This window comes from Hypanus sabinus, chromosome 29, assembly GCF_030144855.1.
Source record: "Hypanus sabinus isolate sHypSab1 chromosome 29, sHypSab1.hap1, whole genome shotgun sequence".
NCBI lineage: Eukaryota > Metazoa > Chordata > Chondrichthyes > Myliobatiformes > Dasyatidae > Hypanus > Hypanus sabinus.
In genome coordinates, this window is record NC_082734.1 from 27,450,803 (window position 1) to 27,470,796 (window position 19,994).

A 19,994-nucleotide genomic window follows, 5' to 3' on the forward strand; every position below is an offset into this window, starting at 1 on the left:
CCTCCTCCTCACCTCACTCTGTGCAAGTCCTCCTTTCCTCTCTCCCATGATCCACTGACCTCTCCTATCATTTTTGTCCTTTACCCCTTTCCAGCTTCCCCCACCATTCCCTTTTATTCCCCTTACCCCATCCACCCACCTCCCCCTCACCTGTCCAAACCTATCACCAAACAGCTTTCCCGTCTAATTCTGATTTCTCACCCTTTCCTTTCCAATCCTGATGGAGGTTCTCAGTCCAAAACACTGACTGTTCTTTACTTTCCATTGATTCCACCTGACATGCTGACTTTCTCCATGTTCCTCAAGATTTCCAGCATCTTCAGAATCTCTTCTGTTTATGATAAATTTCCATCAGTGCTTGCTTCTTCCACCTACCTAGTCTGATCTTGACATTGAATGAACTTCCTCCTGGGTCACCAGCAAGTGAATTGCTAAGCCTCAGCACTCTGTTTGACTAGTTTTATCTGGTTTCTTGGCCATATACATAGTTTGAACTTTTAAGTATTATGGTTCAGGATGTTTGTTCAATTAAAGCTCTTCCTTTAATGAATCGTACACCCAATTTGACCCCTAATACACATAATTCTGTACTGAGCTTGGATTGCCATGTCATTGTTTCTGGGTATAATTAAACACTGCTCTGAAAACCCTGAGATGTTTTGCTGTATTGAAACAACAGCAAGAGGGGTACAGGAGTGAGACAGACAGCTGGTTGAGTGGTGTCACAACAAGGGCCTTGCTGTCAGCATCGGTCAGACCAAGGAATTGATTTTGAACTTCTGGAAAAGGGTCTGTCGACGGAACCTCATCAACTGGGAAGGGTGAGCACTTTACAGTTCCTGGGTGTCAATGTCTCTGAACATCTGTCCTGTTCCCAACATATTATTGCAATTACAGAGAAGGTGCAACAATAGTTGCATTTCATTCAGAGTTTGAGGAGTTTGGTATGTCACCATAATTCTTGCCAATTTCTACAGATGTACTATGAAGAGCATTCCAACTGGTTGCATCACAATCTGGTATGGAGTGACCACTGCACAGCATTGGAAGCTGTAGGCTCACCAGCTTCATCGTGGGCACTTGCCTTCTCAGCATCAAGGCGATGCCTCAAAAAGGCAGCATCTGTCATCAAGGAACCCCATCAGCCTGGGTGTACCCTCTTCTCCTTGTTTCCATCAAGTAGAAAGTACAGGAGACTGTAGACAAACACTCAATGTTTTAGGAACAGTTTTTTCCCCTGTACCATTTCTGAATGGCCAATGACCTCCATGTACATAGGTCGCTATTTCTGTTTTTGCTCTTTTTGCACTACTTATTTGATTTTCTTATTTCTTGTAATTTGGTAGTCTTTATTATTATGCATTGCAATGTACTCCTGCAAAACAACAAATTTAATGACGTCTGTCGGTGATATTAAACAACACATTTTACGGTGATGTTCTTCATCAATTTCAAACGGCAGTCATTGATAGGAGTCTTTCTGAGCAGGTTGAATGTGAGGGTTGAAAACCTCATTTCAACAAATTTTGTCCTTCACAGAATAACTACACTGTATATTGCTGCACATGCTTAAATTAAAGAAAAATCACATCTGCATTGAAGCATGTATTGCATTACAGATACCAGTTTCTCGAGGAAGCTATTAAGAACCAGAAGATGACGCTAGAAAACCTGGTGAAAAAGTTGACAGAGAAGAAAACTCAGCTGCAAGTGACCACTAAACAAGTCCGTACTAGGTGCGTTCTCTGGCTTTGTCTGGCAGTTCACCATTGTTTTTACTCAAGTGGAATAAGTCCATTGAAGAAGCTGCCGGTCCTGGTTATAAGTCCCATCAGAAGTTTTACCATGAGTTGATAAAGGCTTAGCTCTTAACTTCCTTAGCCAAGAGTAAAATAAAACAACATACAAAAGGGCTTATGCAGCCAATTACCGTTTGCTAATAACTCGTCTCAGCTGGGAGTTACGCTAGGTTCAATTTCATGTATAACAGAGCTGCAGATTAGTGATGGATTTATAGTGTCTCTGTCAAAAAGTGCAGATAACAGATGAGGCTGTAATGTGTTGCTCTTTATATAAAGTACCTGAATAACCTGTTAGCACTTGTTCTCTTAAATCGTATCTGCAGGTTGAGATAAATGGTGAGACCAATTGGTGACACAATGGCACAGCTTGTAGAGCTGCTGCCTCATCGTGCTAGGAATCTGGGTTTAATCCTGACATCTCGTGAAGTTCCCCCATTCTTCCAGTGACTGCATGGATTACCTCCAGGTGCTCTGATTTACCCTCATCCCAAAGATGTGTGATTGGCACCTGTAAATTGCCCTTCTGTGAGTTGTAGAATCGGGGGGTAGTCAATGAAATTCAGGGGAGAATTTTAAAAAATTTGATTAATGTAGGGTTAGTGTAAATGGATGGTTAGTGGTCAACATGAACTCGATGGGCCTGCTTCCATGTTGTATTACTCTGACTGAATATTTTCTGATTTCTCAGTTAACTTGTTGAATTTTAAAGTAACCCACTACTTTAGTCAAACAAGGTCTGTAGTATTGGGTGAGCAGAGAAAAAAGAAACTTCATCTTGCATTTTAATACTGTGGGGTTTTAAAGTCAGGGATGTAAACAGGTGGTGGGGTAGTAATAAATGTCTATCAAAGGAGGTATAAGGCGCTCTTTCCCTCTGCTAGCCTGTAGGCCACCCTGTGGCAAGGTGTAACACCTGCTTCGTCCCCTCCCCCATCGGGGTCATGTGAAGCCACAGGAGCAGGTGGTGAATGGTCGTACGAGCAGCTGGTGTGCATCACAAGTGCTGGTTATTTGACCACTGACACCAGGCAGGAAGTCTATGAATTGCTAAATGGCTGGGGTCACTTGTTTTGTAAGTACACTTCCTAGAAGAAGACAATGGCAAACCACTTCTATTAAAAACTTTGCCAAGAACAGTAATTTTCAAAGACCATGATCACCTGCGTCATACAACATGGCATATAATGATGATGTTGAAGCTGGTCTGTGTTGATTTTGAAGAGTATTCAAGGAGAGTTGTAAAAAAAAGAAACTTCCTTGTGATTGTATATACTTAGAACTCTTAAGTACCTCAAAGGTAGTATATTAGCATTAGCTGGCTCTTTCCTTCCCAGACCTTCTGTTGTGCACAATAGGTCAGTTTCTTACATACAACGGAAACATCCAACAGAGGGGTATTGGGTTTTGTTGCAGGAGTTTTCTGATTACAATTGGATCAATATCCTGATTTCATCCATCAGATTAAGAGATGTTCAGGACATGCAGAAGAAAGTCCAGGTGGAGATCAAGATGGCTATCCTTCAGATAATGAGAGAACTAAATAAACGTGGCAAGACCCTCATCCAGAGGGTGGAGGTAATCACACTTATCTGACTTGCTGATGTTTGTGCCGTGGTGTTAGTATAGAAACAGTTTTGGATGAGAAATCCAGTTGTCTGCTTTGAAAGAATCGTGGAGCATTTCCACATTTGCTGTGACGTGTGAGCTATTTTTGCACTGTAACTTAAATTCTGCAATTAAAAGTTCAGTATAAGTGATGGTGCGTATGAAATGTCAGGTGCCACACCACATACTAAAACGAACATGCAAGTAGGAGGATAAGGTTAATGACTGAGTGGCTGAAGAACAGGTGGGACACATCAGTTGCTTGTACAATTGGGATTTCTTCCGAGACAGAGGCAACCTGTTTAAAAGGGGCATGTTTTACCTAAACTGGAGGGGGACCATTATCCTTCTGTGGAGGTTTGCTTGTGCAACTCGAGAGTTTAAACTAGTCTGGGAGGTGAGGTAGAACCCAAACTAATGCTGTATCAAGGCATCCATCATTTCAGTGCCCAAGGAGAGCTGGGTGAACTGTGATGAAGTGCTTTGTGAAGTTGGTCATAGCTAGAATTAACTCCTAGATCTGTTGCAGTTTGCCTACTGTCACAATAGGTCTATAGTGGACACAATCCCACTGGTTTTCCACGTGGCTTTGGAACACCTGGATAACAATAATGAATACATCAGGTTGTTGTTTATTGATTGTAGCTCAGTGTTCAACACCATCATCCCTTCAGTTCTAATTAACAATCTTCAAAACCTGGGCATCTCTACCTCCCTCTACAACTGGACCCTTGACTTCCTCATCAGGAGACCACAGTCGGTGTTAATCAGAATTGACATCTCCTCCTTGCTGACAGTCAATAAGTCTGCACCTCAAGGATGTGTGCTTATCTCACTACTCTACTCTCTTTACACTCATGACTACGTAGATAAACACAGCTCAAACCCATCTATAAACTTGCCGATGTTGTTGGCAGAATCTCAGATGGTGACAAGGAGGCATGGTGAGATAGATCAGCTGATTAAGTGGTGTCGCAAGAACAACTTTGCATTCAGTGTCAGCAAGACCAAGGAATTGATTGTGGACTTCAGGAAGGGGAAGGCAGGAGAACACACAACAATCCTCATCAAGAGTCAGCAATCAAAAGGGTGAGCAGCTTTAAGTTCCTAGGGTTTAGCATCTCAAGAGGATCCATCTTGGCCCAACACATTGATGCAATCGCAAAGATGGCACACCAGGGGCCATTCTTCATTGGGAGTTTCAGGAGAATTGGTTTGGTAAGTCACCAAAGGCTCTAGCAAATTTCTGCAGGCATAACCATGGAGAGCATTCTGATTGGTTGCCTCATTGCCTGATATGGAGGCTTCAAAGCACAGGATTGAAGAGGTTGCTGAGTGTTGTAGACTCTGCCTGCTCCATCATGGGCATATCCTGCCCCACAGTCAAGGACGTCTTCAGAAGGCAGCATCCCAAGAATGTGGAAGCTATCATTAAGGTCCCTCTCCATTTGGGATATGCCCTCTTGTCATCACTACCATCAGGGAGGAGGGAGAGGAGCCTGATAATAAATCCGATTCTGAGAAGGTGTAGCAAAGAGGTTAAAGCATGCCAGCCCTCTTATGTTGGACAGGGAGAGCAGATGATCTGATATGCTAAACTGCATTAACTTTGAAATAAGAAGCTTCACATGTAAGACAGATGAGTATGGATCATCATATGAGATTATGATATTGCAGTTAGTATGTGAGGGATGGGAAGGAATGACAGCTCAGTCTTCCAGCTTGATAGAGGTTGAGCTAGCGAGGAGGGGAGTAGTACTATTGATTAGGAAGAATGTCACATCCTGGGAATTGTGCTGTGTGGTAATATGGGTGGAACAGCAGGAATTAGAGGAGCATACATGTAGGAAAATCACAGATAGGTGTGGAAATAATTGTGTAATAATAGTTGATTTCAACTTCCCTAATGTTGAACAGGACAGACGTATTGCCAAGTGATAGGATGGGTTAGAATTTGTTAAGAGTGTCCAGAAACGTTTTCTAAAGCATTCTGGCCCAACAACCCACCTATTTAACTGTAGCTTAATCCTAGAACAATTTACAATGACCAGTCAGCCTACTAACCGGTACATCTTTGGACTGTGGGAGGAAACTGGGGCATCCAGAGGAAACCCACACGCTCAAGAAAAGGATGTAGAAACAAACATTATGTAGATGGCCCAACTGGAGAATGGACAATGTTTGACCACCTCTTGGGAAATGACATGCCATAAATATGGTAGTCCAACAGGCCTTTTTCTGTGCTGTACCAAGCTGCCACACCTTCACCAGTTCCTTTACTGAAAGGAACTATTGATAGTCCTGCATAGTTTGCCCAATATGTGACCAAACTACATTGTTGTATCCTATAGTACCTTTGCAACTTGGGCAGTTAGAGATTTTTTTTAAAATGGTGGATATTTGGCTTTAAAACTGAGTCACTAATGCTTGAAAGCTTTTCCAATTACTGAGCTGGAGGAGTATGGCCTGTTATAATAGTGGGCCAAGGGAGTTAAACCCTTGCTGATGTCACAGCAGCATAGGAAGTTCGACATTTGGTGTCCATTTGTGGGAGTATAAAACTCTTCTGTGGTTTCAATTCTCAGTTTGTCTCACTGAAAAGCAGTCATGTGGTGAAGTTAGTACACCCAACAACTGCATGTCAGAATATACTGCCCCAGTGGAAGTGCCTGCCAACAGGCAATGCCTCGCTGAATAGTCAAAAATTGAGTGAAGTGCCATTGATAGTGGGAGTGGAAGCATAGAAAGGGGTCAAGATGCACCATGTCCAATTTCTGCATTTTATTTAAACTTCAGTTGGATTAGTTTTTGTCTTATTTCTCCTAACTTAAAGTGTGAGTGACTGTGTTTATTGAAAACCTAGCTTTTACATTGAGTTAAGTGCTGTGAATTTTATTGTGCTTGTGTATCACCATCCTCCTGTTATTAATTCATGTTGCTAATTGTGTTATTGATTCCCTGCTCTGTGCAGTTGATGTATGTTCATATTACTGGTTTCCTTTCCTGGGAGAGCAGTAACAAGCATCAGATCTCATGCCCATCTTGTCAAGTGACAGGCAGCTATGTGATTTCTCTGAGATGCCTAGTATATCTTCTGCTTTGATTCCTGCAGAGATTGGCCGAGGAGCAGCAGCTGAAGTTGGAGCAGCAGCACCTGTCTATGTCCAAGCTGTACCGGCAAATGGACCATGTCTTAAAGTTTGCTTCTTGGGCCGTCAGCACTGATAACAGCACAGCCCTGCTGCTCTGCAAAAAACTGGTATTGAAAGAATTCTGCTTTATGTATTTCAACTCTTGACTTATCAACATAAAATTTTTGTAGACACACTAGGCAAGACTGACCCAGAATCAGATAATGTCAATATGCAGGCAGGCTATGGAAGATTGAGATGCCTCCCTGTTTGGATTATGTTATTTAAGGGATGATGAAACTGTCCTGTGTTCATTATGATTAGGATTTAGTTTCAGGAACCCTCCATATGCATCTAAAGAATCCAGTACAAATAGTTAATTCAGAATCTGATCTCAGCTGGGGGGGCTTGATGTTGACTTTCAGGTGATGCAAAGTCAGTTTGAGGGAAGGTCAAACACTGAAATAAAATAACATTTAAATTCCTTAAAATCCTATCACATTATTGAATGCGAAGTGTGAGACCTGACACCCGTAAGTCCACTGACTCTGCTTGCACTGTTGTGGGCTCTTTTGTTTGCGCATTATTTACCTGTTAAATCTTTCCTTGCCAGAAAGCTCAGCCAGGAACTGCAGATAAAAGGATGAATCTTTTGTGCGCTGTGAGTTCACTGCACAAGGCTTCTTGCTTAAACTACCTTTGCTTTTACAGATCTTCTATCAGTTACAAAGAGGGTTGCAATCCAAGGTTAATACAGAGGAGTTGAAGAATGACATTATCACTTTTCTCTGGGACTCTGCTTTCTGGACTAAGAATGCAGCTAATTTTGGTGAGTACTTCAAACCCTGATTGCAACAGAAGACGTGCTTCCCAAATTTGTTAGCTTCCCATTTTACCTGTTCATCTAGCTTTTCATAGCTTGTACTTGTATAACACTGGACTGCCTGTACTCCTAAGTCCTCTTCTTTCATTGCCCCCGTATTCATCGATCTATGTATGTTTCATTGTCCAACAGGCTCTTGAGTTTTTAAACCTCTCATTTCTGTTCCTCCATGGTCTTGTCCATCTTAATCTATGTAGCTTCCTCCAGTCCAACAAGCCTCTTCCAATTTTGGTCTCTTCTGCATTGTTCTTTTAATACAGCTATGTCACTTCCCTGTTGATGATTGTATTTTCAACTGCCTGGATCCCAGGCTGTGAATTTCTCCTCCTAAGCTAATGCTGTCTTAAAAAGTTGAGTGCATTTTTTCAAATGGTTTCTTTCCCAACAGGCAATGTTGTGATTGAAGTCCCCCCAACGTTGTCAACGCATGTTCCAGTTCAGCATCCGTCAATGTCCAGCCATTGTCCTCAACCTGTCTCCCAGCAACATCCCATCCCTCAGCTCCAGCCTGTTTCCCAACACCAGCCTAACAATCGAATGATTGCAACACAAGGAAACTCTTGGCAAAGCCACGCACCTATGCAGTCTTCCCATCGCCTTCCGCCACCCAGTTACCAGCAGACGCAGCTCCCACCCCCACGCCAGCTTCCTCCACAGCAGAACACACAGCAGGTCCTGATTCGCCAGCCTCACTCGGCTCCCCACTGGTCACCAGTGAGCGGACACTCACGAATGCAGCAAGCGGTGCAGCTTGTGAAGCCAAAAACCACAATGCCAAGTACTAATGGCAGGTACCTTCAGCAGATGCAGGTGCAGGTGGTTCAACAAGGGAACATTGTGCAGATGCAGCAACAGCAGCAGCAGCAGCTCATGAATCAGGTGCTATTACTGCCACAGATGAATGGAGTACAAGTAAGTCTATTATTTTAATCTTTCCTCTCCCATTCCCCTTTTGATCAAGACAAAGATTAGCTTTATTTGTCACACGTGCATCGAAACATCAAAACAAATGTAGTTTGTATCAGCGACCAGAGCACTGTCCAAGGTGTACTGAGGGCAGTCCGCAAGTGTCAGCATGTTTCTGGCAGCAACGTAGCATGTCCTTTTACTAACCCTGATCTGTGTGTCTTTGGAATGTGGGAGGAAACCAGAGCACCCGGGGAAAACTCGAGGGATCACGGGGAGAACGTGCAAACTCCCATAAAGTCTGTACCAGGAGCAGTGCCAAATGAAACTAATCCTACCTTCCTGCACATGGTCCATATACCTCCATTCATGTTCACAGTAAAATAAACATAACGTCATTAGTATATATTGTAAGGAATGCAGTATGAGGTACTGTTAGGGTTTTCAGGTTGGTCAAGAAGCTGATGGTAATGGGGAAGGGCTGTCATTGAACCTTGAGGTGTGGGTCTTCAGGCTCCCGTACTTCCAGCTTGAACACAGCATTGTGAAGAGGACGTGGGCAGAACTGCATCCTGAACTGTCGATGAGTCCACCACATGCTGCAGCAATTTATGTTCCTGTGCATTGGAGTTTCCTTACCAGGCTCTGATGCAACCACTCAGATTCTTTTCACTGTAGTTCTGTAGAGTTTTATTTGAGTCTTTAATGACATGCCAAATCTCTTTAAGCTTCTAAGAAAGTAGAAAAAGCATATGCCGTTATGGTTGCATATATATGCTAGGGCTTGGTAATGTCCTCAGAGAGGTTAACACCCCAGAACTGAGCTATTTAGTTTTATTAGCCAAAGGAAGTAAGCAATATTCCATGGGTCAAATATAAGCCATAATCTAATTAAGTGGCAGAGCAGGTTTAAAGAGATAAATGATCCATTTGCTCTTTAAATGTTATAAGCTGACTTTAAATAACTTAGCAGGAAATTTACTGAATTCACCCATTTAACTTTGTTAATGACCAGATAAAATCCTTGCTCTTTTATTTTGGGATATATCCTGTGCTAGTTCCTTGGTAATCACTTGAAGGACCAGTATCATTCTGCTACCTAAGAAAAAGAAGATAACATGTTTAAGTGATTATCACCCAGCAGCTGTGACATCTACCAGCACAAAGAGCTTCAAGAGGTTGGTCACGGCATGCATCAGTTCTAGCCTTCTGGACAACCTCGTCACACTGCAGTTTCCCTGCCCCTACACCCGTCTCTGGAGCATCTGAACAGTAAAGATACAGCTCGGCTTTCAACATTAACATTCCAAGCAAGTTCATCGTCAAATTCCAGATCTTGGGAGTCAGTGCCTCCCGCTGCAACTGGATCCTTGTCTTCCTGACCACCAGACTGCAATCTGTAAAGATAGGCAGCGACACCTCAACTCCAATTACTCTAAACATATTGCACTGCAAGGTAACATCCTCAGTCCCTACTCCACTCCTTCAACACTCATGATTGTGTGCCCGGATTCTGCTCTACTTCAGTCTACGTTTTTGTAGATGACACCACCATAATGGTCGCATTTCAAATAACAGTAAGTCAGAGTACAGGAAGGAGGTAAAGAGCTTAGTAACATACTGTCATGACAACAGCCTTCCCTTGACACGGTCATTGACTTTAGAAACAGGGTGGCACTCATCCTCCCATCTACATTGATGGTCCAGGCTGAGACCTTCAAGTTCTGAAGAGTGAGCATTGTTACGTACCCCGTAACTGGGTTGTCAAACCAGCAGAAATGGAACACTCGTTGGAGTCTTAATTATTAGAAACTAATAGAGTTTATTAGTAAATTAAGTAATACAGTACACTAAATGCAAAGATATAAATGTAACAGGGTAGCAATGATAATATACACATATACACAGAAATATAGGAATCAGCCAAGCTATCAAAGTCTAGGGGTGAATGATCAGTCTTCAAGTGAAGCAGAGTTCAGTTCAGTTTAGCGTAGTTCGAGGTAGCTGTTGTGGTACCATTGGAGAGAGAGTGAGAGATGCAGCTGAAATTTCAGGCAAACCTTCCGTTGTCTTCTTGTCCCGTTGTGGTCACTGACTGTCATCCTTCCGTTCCAGATGCAACCGTACTTCCGGGGTGAACCTGTCACCTAGCCAAGGGTGGACACACAACAGGTCCCCACTGGTTGTACCTTTACACCCTGTGAGCCTCTGGCCGATTCCCGCGAATCAGTCCTTCAAACTCCCACCAATTTGTGGGGACACAATGCTCTCTCCAGGGTCTCGTGGTGTGCCTGCCTGTGTCTTAGCAAACCCGCTATTTTATCTCTTCCCACCCCCCCACCCTCCCACCCCTGGATGGGATATCACCTGTCCATCAAACTTCACCACTTCCTGTTGTCTCAGCATGAGTGTTAACGAGTAGTTCAGGTTCAAAGCAAATGTCCGTGGCAGTATCAGTCCAGACGCCAAAATACTGAATTATGTGTCTCTCTCTTGTTATCTCTCTCTTATTAGCATTTTGAATGGCTCCCCCTTCTCTCTCCCTCTCCCTCTCCCTCTCCCTCTCCCTCTCCCTCTCCTCTCCCTCTCCCTCTCCCTCTCCCTCTCCCTCTCCCTCTCCCTCTCCCTCTCCCTCTCCCTCTCCCTCTCCCTCTCCCTCTCCCTCTCCCTCTCCCTCTCCCTCTCCCTCTCCCTCTCCCTCTCCCTCTCCCTCTCCCTCTCCCTCTCCCTCTCCCTCTCCCTCTCCCTCTCCCTCTCCCTCTCCCTCTCCCTCTCCCTCTCCCTCTCCCTCTCCCTCTCCCTCTCCCTCTCCCTCTCCCTCTCCCTCTCCCTCTCCCTCTCCCTCTCCCTCTCCCTCTCCCTCTCCCTCTCCCTCTCCCTCTCCCTCTCCCTCTCCCTCTCCCTCTCCCTCTCCCTCTCCCTCTCCCTCTCCCTCTCCCTCTCCCTCTCCCTCTCCCTCTCCCTCTCCCTCTCCCTCTCCCTCTCCCTCTCCCTCTCCCTCTCCCTCTCCCTCTCCCTCTCCCTCTCCCTCTCCCTCTCCCTCTCCCTCTCCCTCTCCCTCTCCCTCTCCCTCTCCCTCTCCCTCTCCCTCTCCCTCTCCCTCTCCCTCTCCCTCTCCCTCTCCCTCTCCCTCTCCCTCTCCCTCTCCCTCTCCCTCTCCCTCTCCCTCTCCCTCTCCCTCTCCCTCTCCCTCTCCCTCTCCCTCTCCCTCTCCCTCTCCCTCTCCCTCTCCCTCTCCCTCTCCCTCTCCCTCTCCCTCTCCCTCTCCCTCTCCCTCTCCCTCTCCCTCTCCCTCTCCCTCTCCCTCTCCCTCTCCCTCTCCCTCTCCCTCTCCCTCTCCCTCTCCCTCTCCCTCTCCCTCTCCCTCTCCCTCTCCCTCTCCCTCTCCCTCTCCCTCTCCCTCTCTCTCGTTATCTTTCTCTCAGCATTTTGGATGGCTCTCTTTTATCTCTCTCTTATTAGCAGCATCCATTCTGCAGCTCTGCTTGGCTTCACACATAACAGCATCAACAATAGCCTGGGTCCAACTACATAGACAATGCGGTCAAGAAAAATCAACAAAGCCTCTACTTTCTCATGAAGCAATCAGTAAGGTTAGGAAGCAACACTTCGGCTACAATTATTTGGCATGTCCTCTTCGACCCTAACCAACTTTTACCAATGCACCACAGAAAACTTCCTATCTCCCTGGATAACGGCATGGTGTGGCAAAAGCTCTGCACGTGACCACAAAAAATTGTAGAGTTGTGGATAATACTCAGCACTGTACGGAAAGCAGCCTACTCTTTGGATTCTGACTATACTTCTTGCTGTATCAGTAAAGCAGCCAGCATAATCTATAAGACCCTGGTTATTCTCTCTTCTTCCCTTGGGGTGAAGATTCAAAAGCCTGAAAGCACACGCTACCAGGCTTATGGACAGCTTCTAACCTGCTGTTATAAGGCTAAGTAGATCCTTAGTATGATAGCTTGAGAGCTGATGTGTCAAACTTGTCTTATTATTATCTTGCTCCTTATTGTTCTTCTGCACTGCACCTTCTCTGCGGCTCTTACCCTTTATTCTGCCTGTTATTGCTTTGCCTTGTTCTACCTCAATGCATTTATGTAATGAAAAGATCTGTCTGAACAGTAAGCAAGGTTAGCATTTCACATGTGACAATAAGAAACTAATACCAGTTCCAATTAATCTAAGTCCTGCATCTACTCATTGTCTCAGATTTTTATTTTCAAATGTTTAGTCAATTATTCTTAATTCAAGTAGTGCATTCCAGTTTGACCGTCTGTATGAAATAACTTTACATCACTACTTCACCTCTACTCTCTGATTACTGGACTATCTACTACTGGAAACTATTCTATTTGAACTTATAATGATTTGAACTCCTCTGAGAACCTCTTTAACCTCTTCTATAAGAAAAAAAGTCCTTTACAGCACTCCACTAAAATATATCCCTCATCCATCATCCCACAGACTATTCTAAAAACTGGCAAGCATGGATGATGAAGTGCTTATTTTGAATAATATTTTTGTCTTCTATATACGCTTTTTTCATTGCCAGAGTTTGTTTCCTGTTTTGTAGATTCGCCAGCCTCAGGGACATACTCAGGGAGCTGTCAAGCAATCGATCATTGGGGGACAGACACTGTACCAGCAAATGTCTGTCCATCAGCCTACTGCCATTAGCAAACTGCCTTCCCCAACACAGCGGCAGCAGCTGTCCTTTGGGCCTAGTGCAGCTGGTAGTGTTCAGTCCCCACCATCGCACCACCTATCTACGTCCACCGGGCTATCGAATGTTCCTGTAAGTCGACCGTCTCCTCCAGTGCAGCAAGCACTCAGATCAAATACTTCTACCAGCAGGCAGTTGCTAACAACTGCCACACCCCAGCAAGTGCACTCTAACAATTCTGCTACCAGTCAGAGTGTAAGTATGTTGTATAATTTAATTTATTTGCATTGTCTTTATGCAGTATTTGGGAGCCTGTTTCTAACAGCAAATTGCTTTTGAGCAATATATTTTAGCATTGTGATTTTTACCGTAACTCTCAAAGCTCCCTCTATTACCATTATTGATTGGAAGCAGCAACTTGGGATTTGACAGCTTGCTTTGTTGATTTAAGTTTGAAAGAACATTGCAGATCTCAGAGCAGACTGAATAGCCAAGTGGTTTCCTCTCCAATTTACCAAAATGTTACATTCCAAGTTCTTACTCGTTGTTTGATTATTTTTTTCTTGTTAATTGTGTAAAGTTAGTAGCTTTCTATCAATTGAAGCTATGGTTAGACATTATGCTGATTGAACCACCAGCATGCCAAATGTTTTATAATGTTTTTTAATCATGTTTAGTCCCTGAGGTGGCACTGCCATAGTAGCAACAGTTTGTTTCTACTATGACCTTTAACATTTAAAATAGTCTAATATATTACCAAATGCACAGCTTGATGTCAAGCCACTGTGTGTGCTGTTAGGACAGATGACTAAAGGCATTGTCAAAGTTTAAACCAGAAGTTTAAAGCGACAGAGACTTATGTGTGGAGAATTTGCTAGCATAGTGCCAAAGCCCCAGAAAGGATCTCTGGTGCTGATTCAGATGAAGAGACCAGAATCAGAAATGGAAACGGAAGGATTGCAAGGCGAGAAGCTGTTATTGAAATCTGGTCACTCATTATCACTGAGAAGCTGGTGTCTTTAGCAGTTGAAGCTGGACAACTTGAATTGTAAATGTGCCGACTGTGGCAGCTTTGGGGCTATTATCTGAATTTTGATCAAGTATATTAGTAGCTTTCTACTGCTGTGAGGAGACGTGTGAGCTGTTCAAACTGTGTACTCATCATGCTACTGCGTCTGCAAGTCTTGAGTTTCCAAGGCTTTAATTTTGTCTTTTTGCTTGAGACATGCTACTCAGATAGACACTCTATAGCCTCCATATTGTAATAGAGAAGTATGAAAATGGAAGTTTCTGACTGCTCTTTTAGGTACTTTATAGAGACGTCTTTTCAAAGAACATTCTTTTTGTGAGTACGTTCAATCAGGACACCCATTCCTTAGAGTATTAAAGAACTGTGAAGCGAGAGTGGGGAAAAAAATAAACTGAAAAATGACAGGTGGAATTTAATGTAGACAAGTGTCCAGTGTTACCCTTTGGAAGGACCAACCAGGATAGGACTTAGTGAGTGGTGAGACACTAAGAAGTGCGGTAGAACAGAGGGATCTGGGAATACTGATCTGTAATTCCTTGAAAGTGGCATTACAGGTAGATAGAGTCATTATGAGATTTTTTGGCATAAATCAAGCTGTTGAATACAAGAGTTGGGATGTTATGTTGAAGTTGTTTAAGATGTTGGTGAGACCTAATTTGAAATAGTGTGTCAAGTTTCAGTCACCCACCTGCAGGAAAGATGGAAATAAGATTGAGAAGGGCAGGGAAAATTTACAAGGATGTTGCCAGGACTTAAGCTATCGGGAAAGGTTGAATAGGTCAGGACTTTATTCCCAAGAGCATAGAGAATGAAGTATATGAAATTGAAGGGTATAGATAGGGTAAATGAAAGCAGGGTTTTTCCACTGAGATTGGTTGAGATTAGAGCAAGAGGTCATGGGTTAAGGGTGAAATGTTTAAGGGGAACATGAAGGGAAACCAGAGGATGGTGAGAGTGTGGAATGAGCTGCCAGAAGTGGTGGATTTGGGTTTGATTTCAATATTTAAGAGAAATTTGGATAGATGCAAGGTGCTCTATGGTCTGGGTGCAGGTTGATGGGACTAGGCAGATTAATAGCTGGGCATAGACTAGAGGGCTGACAGGCATATTTCTGTATTCTACGATTCTCTAGGAGTTTCCTACAATCCTTATGGAGTATCTAATCAAATGGGAATCATTATCTTTGGAAGGAGAGAAAATAAGATTGCATCTCTTTGCTAGTGCTTACTGAAAGCTGTGCTCAACAGAACACCACCTGCACATTATGATACTCTGTGTGTAAAGCTGAGCATTAAGCTGTCCATCTGCCAATTGACATGTGATACTTTACCTGTTTTCCTTAAGGAATGCAGATCAGATACAAGCGTAACCCCTCCATGACCCAATCCACAACGTGGTTTTATGAATCTGTATTGCCTTGGAAGGTAATAGAGAGCCCATGACTCTGTCACTCTATTGATTTTCATGGCTATATAGATTTATAAAGTTGACCTGTAGTTTTTCAGTCCTGATTGAGGTACCAATGCATCTGATCTTGCACAAACTTTGAGGTCCCCATGCACATTTGCCCATAGATTGCCAAATGCTGATGCATGAGCAAAAAACTTGGTTGGTTTTCTTAAGACACTTTGCCTTGCTGTGCTTAGCTTGACAGTTAACATACAACAGTTAAGAACTCAATAGTCTTGACCAGGAAATACAGCCACCCACCACATTCTACCCTTCCACACTCCTACTTAATCATGTACTCTAGGTCTGTTGCTCCAGATTTGGAATTGGATCCTTTTTCAACTATTATTTTGGTCACCAGGTAAAGCAGAGATATACAGCAGTATAGCAAATAGGCGCTTTGGCCCAATTCATCCATGTTAACCAAGATACTCTTCTGCGCCAGCCCCTTCTGACTGCATATATCTCTAAACCTTTCTTATTCGAGTACTTGGATGTGACCAGGAGACCGAAGTTATGAGGGTAACTATTGCTTTTACTGCAATCATCTGGCTAATCACAGCTGATCTGTCTGGAGGAGTATACATAGAGAAGTGAATGAAGACATTTGGAGAGGGTAAAATAACAGCTGAAGGAGCTGTGACACATAGAATGCAGCAATTAGCAGAAATCTTGGAATTAAATGATGTATTTACTCAACGGATGAGATAACATCTGTGAAGCGAGAGTAATTGATGTTGCGAATGGATAACAGAAATGACCAGTTTTGATAAGAGGAAAGGCTTGTAATGTGAAATGCATCTTCCTCTAGTTACATTCCTCCAGACAAAACTGTTTTGATTAGCTAGAAAGTACTAAAAACAATTGTCACTTAAACCTCGCTCTCCACCCTTTCACAGATGTTCCCTTTGTTCTTTCTACCCTTTCCTCTATAAACTGAAACACACTTATTTCCTCATTTTCCCAGTACTGATGAAGGGTCTTCAACTTGGAGCATTAGCTCTGCTCCACTGTCCAATGATATTGCCTTTACCTACTAAGGTCTCCCTGCTTTCAATCCTGGACTGTCTGTCCAACTATGAATAACTACTCCAGAAAGGGACAACGTTGTGTTTATGCTACAGCTGGTTACATACCCTGCTCTGGTTCTTTATTTTCTACAAAAAGATGTTAGTCTAAACTCTGTAGGAATCACCTGACTTTCTTTCAAACAGTAAGGACTGTCACAGAAGAACCACAGTTATTTCATTGACAAAATAGATGATCCAGAAAGAAACCCAGTTGTGATGGAAGAGGGAAACCTTGTTCCCAGGCATCCATCCTCTTCCAATCCCATTCCCCAAACCATGTTAGTACCACACAGCTTCAGCAAGCTTGTGCGCCACCTCATTAAAACATTTATCTCCATTTTTTATCCTCCAGACTCAGGTTGGTGCAAATTGCCATCGTTCTCCAACGTCAAGCAATCGCCTTGGCAACAGCCCGGTTGACCAACTCAAGATGTTGGTGCAGCAGGCAACCTCGTATCCCCGTGTCATTCTGCCCCACAGAGATGGCCCGGCCAATGCCCACGATTTTGCACAGAAACAGGTAATTACTGATTGATAGGGTTCCAAAACAAAAAAAAACAAGAGTTGTGTGCAAGTGCGGCGCGACTGGCTTGTTTCACCATGGCTGACCATTGCAGGGTTTCCCACCTCTGGTCTCCCTAGGATTTTAATGCAACAGAGATTGTTGTTAGCAATCTGCAATTGTGTACAGAACTGAAAGCTGCAGCCGTGATTCATTCCATTGTCTTTGTAGGTTGGCATGTAACAGCATCTAAAGTGCCATAAACTACTTATGAAGCAGAACTTCAACATGCAACATTAAACTTAAATACTTTCATAAAAGGATGTAACACCACTTCACTCAGCTTGTCAGCTTGTACTTGTTTAGTCAGAAAGTTGTGATCCCTCAGCTTCCCGCTTTGCAATACAGCAAAGCCTGTCCATACAAATTAGCGATGACTAAAGTGAGTTCCTCTGATATTTAAATTTTTTTTATTCAGCAATACTGTGCGGAGTTGGCCTTTCTGGGCCTTTGAGCCACGCGCCCCAGCAACCCCCCAACAAACCCGATTAACCCTACCTAATCACAGGACAATTTACAATGTCCAATTAACCTACCTGGTATCTTTGGACTGTGGGAGGGAACTGGAGCACCCAGGGGAAAAAAACTCAAGCATTTCACAGGGAGGATCTAGAGACTTCTTACAGAACTGCACCAGAATGGAACTCCCCAGCAACTCTGCTGAAGCCTGGTTAATATTCTGTGTAACCTTCCTGAGTCTCTGCAAATATTCTCCATCATCAAAGGCTCCTTAGAGCTGAAACAATCTTTCCTGTAAACCGAATTGTACATAAAGCTTGTTAGGACTATATTAAATCAGGAAGAAAAAAGACAGAAGATAATCTGGGGCATTACTATTAATCTTCACCTTGTCTTCAAAATTTGCAAAAAGTGCAGTTAATCAACAGCTGTATTCTTGGCTTGGGCATCATCTCAACTGCATGGCATTCTTTTTTTTTCTGCTGCCAAATAACAAATATAATGTTTCATTCCCAGTTGGGACTGCACAGGGTGAAAATAACTTTCATTTTGCCGTGCTCCCATATAACGAATTGGATACTGTGTTCTAGCATTAGCTTCAGTATATGATTTGATTTTGAAGGAAGTGGTTCAGAAAGCTTCAGTCCCAATCTTGTAGCGTGGGAATGAAACTGTAAATATCGTGGTTAGTCTTGTGGTCGTGGGTGAAAGAGAATTAAGTAATCTGTTGCATTAACAAAGTGATGCAGATCTGCAAGCACAATCCACAGACAAGAGCTCAGGTCATTTCATAGCAGCTGGTAAATTTAATTTTAATTGCTTCTTTATTTCAAAAGGTAGTATCTGCTGTGACTGAACTCTTGGAGATTATGAATATTGTAAAAACCAATTTGATTCAGTAGTGTCTGGCAGGAAAGGATATCTGCTGTTCTCACATTTTTAAACTCTGGACACATCAGTGCAGTTAACCAAAGCGATGCAGATGGGAACTTGATGCAGAAGGATAGATAACCAATATGGTCTTGCCAATAAAACCCACATTCTGTGAAAATATGAAGTATCTCAATGTTGGGGTTGTGTTGTGGGCAATTTAGGCTCTGATGGGAACGGTTAGGCAAAGCCAGGGGGTGGTGGTGAGTTGGGATTCCCATGAGGCACAAGGCAGTAGTGATGACTGGAGGCCAACGAGAAGGAATAGTTCAGATTGTGATGTGGGCATTCCTGTTGTAGCTGGTGAAATACTTTTGTTGAGCATAGGGAGTGACGTGAGCTTCTTTTCTTCTGTAACCTTTATGTAACTCAATCCCTATTCTGAAATGATTTTTTCTTTTGCTGTTATCTCATTACCAAATGCTGTCTTGTGTTACAGTATGCATATCCGGGCCCCTCTCTAATGCCACAGCAGGTTGGTAGAGATGATAGCTTACTATACTCACTGATTCTGACCTCCGATGGAGCATTGGCCTGGTCTGATTCGGGAGCGGAAGGATTTGTTAAAGGGCATTCTACATGTCATGTTCCTCCTGCATTTTCAGAACCGAGGAGGGGTGTGTCCTTCAAGGTTAGCAAAAAACGAGCAATGCTAGATTCATGTCCTGTTCCCGTTGTAGGGCAAGTCATCCCCTATTTCATCTTCAGTTTAACTACCTTTTCTCCCATTTTTATTTTTGAGAATCAAAAAATCAATATTGGACATTAACATTTACATACCTCCTAACTCTGCTTCTTCATTATACCACAATCATATCATTGTCCTAAAAAGTCACACACTTCTTCAAAGCCACTCTTTCTCTTTTGTTTACCTTTAGACGGCTAGGGAGCATAACAACCCTGAAATGGCAACTGTTCCAGTCCCTGAAAGGAGACAGTAGAATCCATGCACCTTGGGATGGAGCAAAGAGTGGTCCCTGTGCTTTGAGAATAGATTACAGAGAATTTCCCCCTTCTTTTGTTATTTCCTGGGGTGAAGCAAGAATGGTTCCATACCCTTAGTTAGGAAAGGTCCAGCTTCGTGGGCCAAGGCAGTGGGGAGGGGTCTTGCATCCCATAAAATGGAGGTGGAGGGGTGGGGGATTTCTCCCACCTGAGGTGGTATGGGAAAGCTTCTACTTATGCAGAGGGGTGAAGGGAGGAAGGTAGAAGTTGTTTTGCTCCCTTGGGATTATATGGAGAGCAGGGAACGTGGGCTAGTCCTACTGGACTGTTGGTGTTGACTGACATAATGATAATAACTGCTGTGGGAGCTCCCAGGTTAGATGGGTGGGGATGGGGAAGGGAAAATGATTCTGGCTGCTGCATGTAATTTGAAAATGTCCAATTGGGAGTATTGCTCCTGTGCTTTCAAACCCGACCAATTTTAGTACCTTGACCTTTATTCAGATGAACATTTTATTTGTTTACATTCCCTTACACATACCATGAAACCATA

General features: G+C 43.3%; 1 protein-coding gene across 8 annotated transcripts in view; it reads left to right on the top strand.

Moving 5' to 3' along the window:
* The window catches only part of LOC132383157 (transcription intermediary factor 1-beta-like), a 122,988-nt gene that overhangs the window by 87,338 nt on the left and 15,656 nt on the right, over nt 1-19,994 (top strand). For 6 of the 8 annotated variants that reach the window (XM_059954023.1, XM_059954024.1, XM_059954025.1 and 3 more), the window contains 8 exons: nt 1,620-1,736; nt 3,263-3,377; nt 6,520-6,666; nt 7,250-7,367; nt 7,810-8,333; nt 12,907-13,251; nt 16,898-17,065; nt 18,936-19,127. In XM_059954023.1, the coding sequence (XP_059810006.1) occupies nt 1,620-1,736; nt 3,263-3,377; nt 6,520-6,666; nt 7,250-7,367; nt 7,810-8,333; nt 12,907-13,251; nt 16,898-17,065; nt 18,936-19,127 (1,726 nt within the window). The remainder of the gene's footprint in view (nt 1-1,619; nt 1,737-3,262; nt 3,378-6,519; nt 6,667-7,249; nt 7,368-7,809; nt 8,334-12,906; nt 13,252-16,897; nt 17,066-18,935; nt 19,128-19,994) is intronic. The other 2 variants (XM_059954022.1, XM_059954021.1) reach the window with 2 other exon arrangements.